The sequence below is a fragment of the Phaethon lepturus genome, unplaced genomic scaffold, assembly GCF_000687285.1.
Source record: "Phaethon lepturus isolate BGI_N335 unplaced genomic scaffold, ASM68728v1 scaffold2109, whole genome shotgun sequence".
NCBI lineage: Eukaryota > Metazoa > Chordata > Aves > Phaethontiformes > Phaethontidae > Phaethon > Phaethon lepturus.
The window spans coordinates 25,575-26,891 of NW_010561033.1; the positions used below are offsets into that span (position 1 = coordinate 25,575).

Here is a 1,317-nt window from a genome sequence, read left to right on the forward strand (position 1 = left end):
GAGAGCGAGATAAAGAGAGAAACAGAGAGAAGGACAGGGAGAGAGATAAAGAGCGAAACAAAGATCGAGAGAGAGTCAGAGACAAAGATAGGGACAGGGACAAGGACAAAGAGAAGGACAAAGATCGGGACAGGGAAAAGGAGAAAGATAAGGAGAAGGAAAGAGACAGGGAAGAGGTAGACCAAAACAAGGAAAAAGAAGATATTGAGAAAGAAGGAGAGAAGGACAGAGAGAAGGTTAAGGACAAGGAGGTAGATAAGGACAAAGGAGGGGACAAAGAGAGGGAAAAAGATGGGGATAAGGAGAAGGACCGAGAAAGAGAAAAAGAGAGAGATGATAAAAAGAAGAAAGATAAGAGATCCAGAACACCCCCAAGAAGCTATAGCTCCTCAAGAAGATCTCGTAGCTCCAGCAGGTTTGTTTTAGAATTTTTTCACGCTTTTTTTGACTTGTCAGGTCAGTGAGGCACCATCCTACTTTTTATGTCAATATCACCATGTCTCTTACTAATTAAATTTGTATTATTTCTGTTTTGTAGATTTTCCTATAAAGTAAAATCTATTACAAAGAGTTCTCTATGATGCCTGATAGAACATGGTTTCTTTTCGGGTGGTTGGTGCTTGCCTTTCACATAACCATATAGTATAGTCTGAGAGGACAATAAGTAGCTTGTTCTTGTGCCATTTCTCTGTGTTGGAGACATCCAAAAGTTCTGATAAAGTGACATCACACATCATCTTTGTCCCAATGAAAGTTTGAGTCACTGTTACATCGTTCCTTGTTGCATCCTGTACAGTGTTGGTCTGTAGATCTTACGAACAGTTGGGTGATAGTACTTGCCACTCTTCAGCTGCATGGCTGAAGAGCAGGAAGCAAGCATGTCACTTGGCTGGCTAGCCATTCGGAAGGTGAATGTATCTCAGTTGGAAGATAAAGATACCTTGTTTACTGGGGCCAATACCTTCAAACATCTTCATCAGTGGCCTAGATAGTGAGACAGAGTGCACCCTCAGCAAGTTTACAGACAATACAGAACTGGGGAGAGTCTGATACACCAAAGGGGTGAACTGCCATTCAGAGAAACCTCGACAGACAGGAAGAATATGCTGACAGGCCTCATGGAGTTGAACAAAGAGAAAGGCCAAGTCCTGCCACCTGAGCAGGAATAACTTTGTTGCACCAGTACAGCATGGGGGCTGACTGACTGGAAGGCTGGCTGGCAGAAAAGAACCTGGGAGTCCTTGCACCCAAGAAGGCCAGCAGTATGCTAAGCTGCATTAGGCAGAGTGTTGTGAGCAGGTCAAGGAAGGTTACTCT

The 1,317-nt window shown here is 43.6% G+C and overlaps 1 protein-coding gene across 1 annotated transcript in view; it reads left to right on the forward strand.

Moving 5' to 3' along the window:
* LOC104626027 (splicing regulatory glutamine/lysine-rich protein 1-like) overlaps positions 1 to 1,317 on the forward strand; it is a 25,184-nt gene that overhangs the window by 18,191 nt on the left and 5,676 nt on the right. Inside the window, 1 exon segment of the mRNA XM_010293839.1 lies at positions 1 to 415. This exon segment is cut by the window's left edge and continues 31 nt beyond it. Within this exon segment, the coding sequence (XP_010292141.1) occupies positions 1 to 415 (415 nt within the window).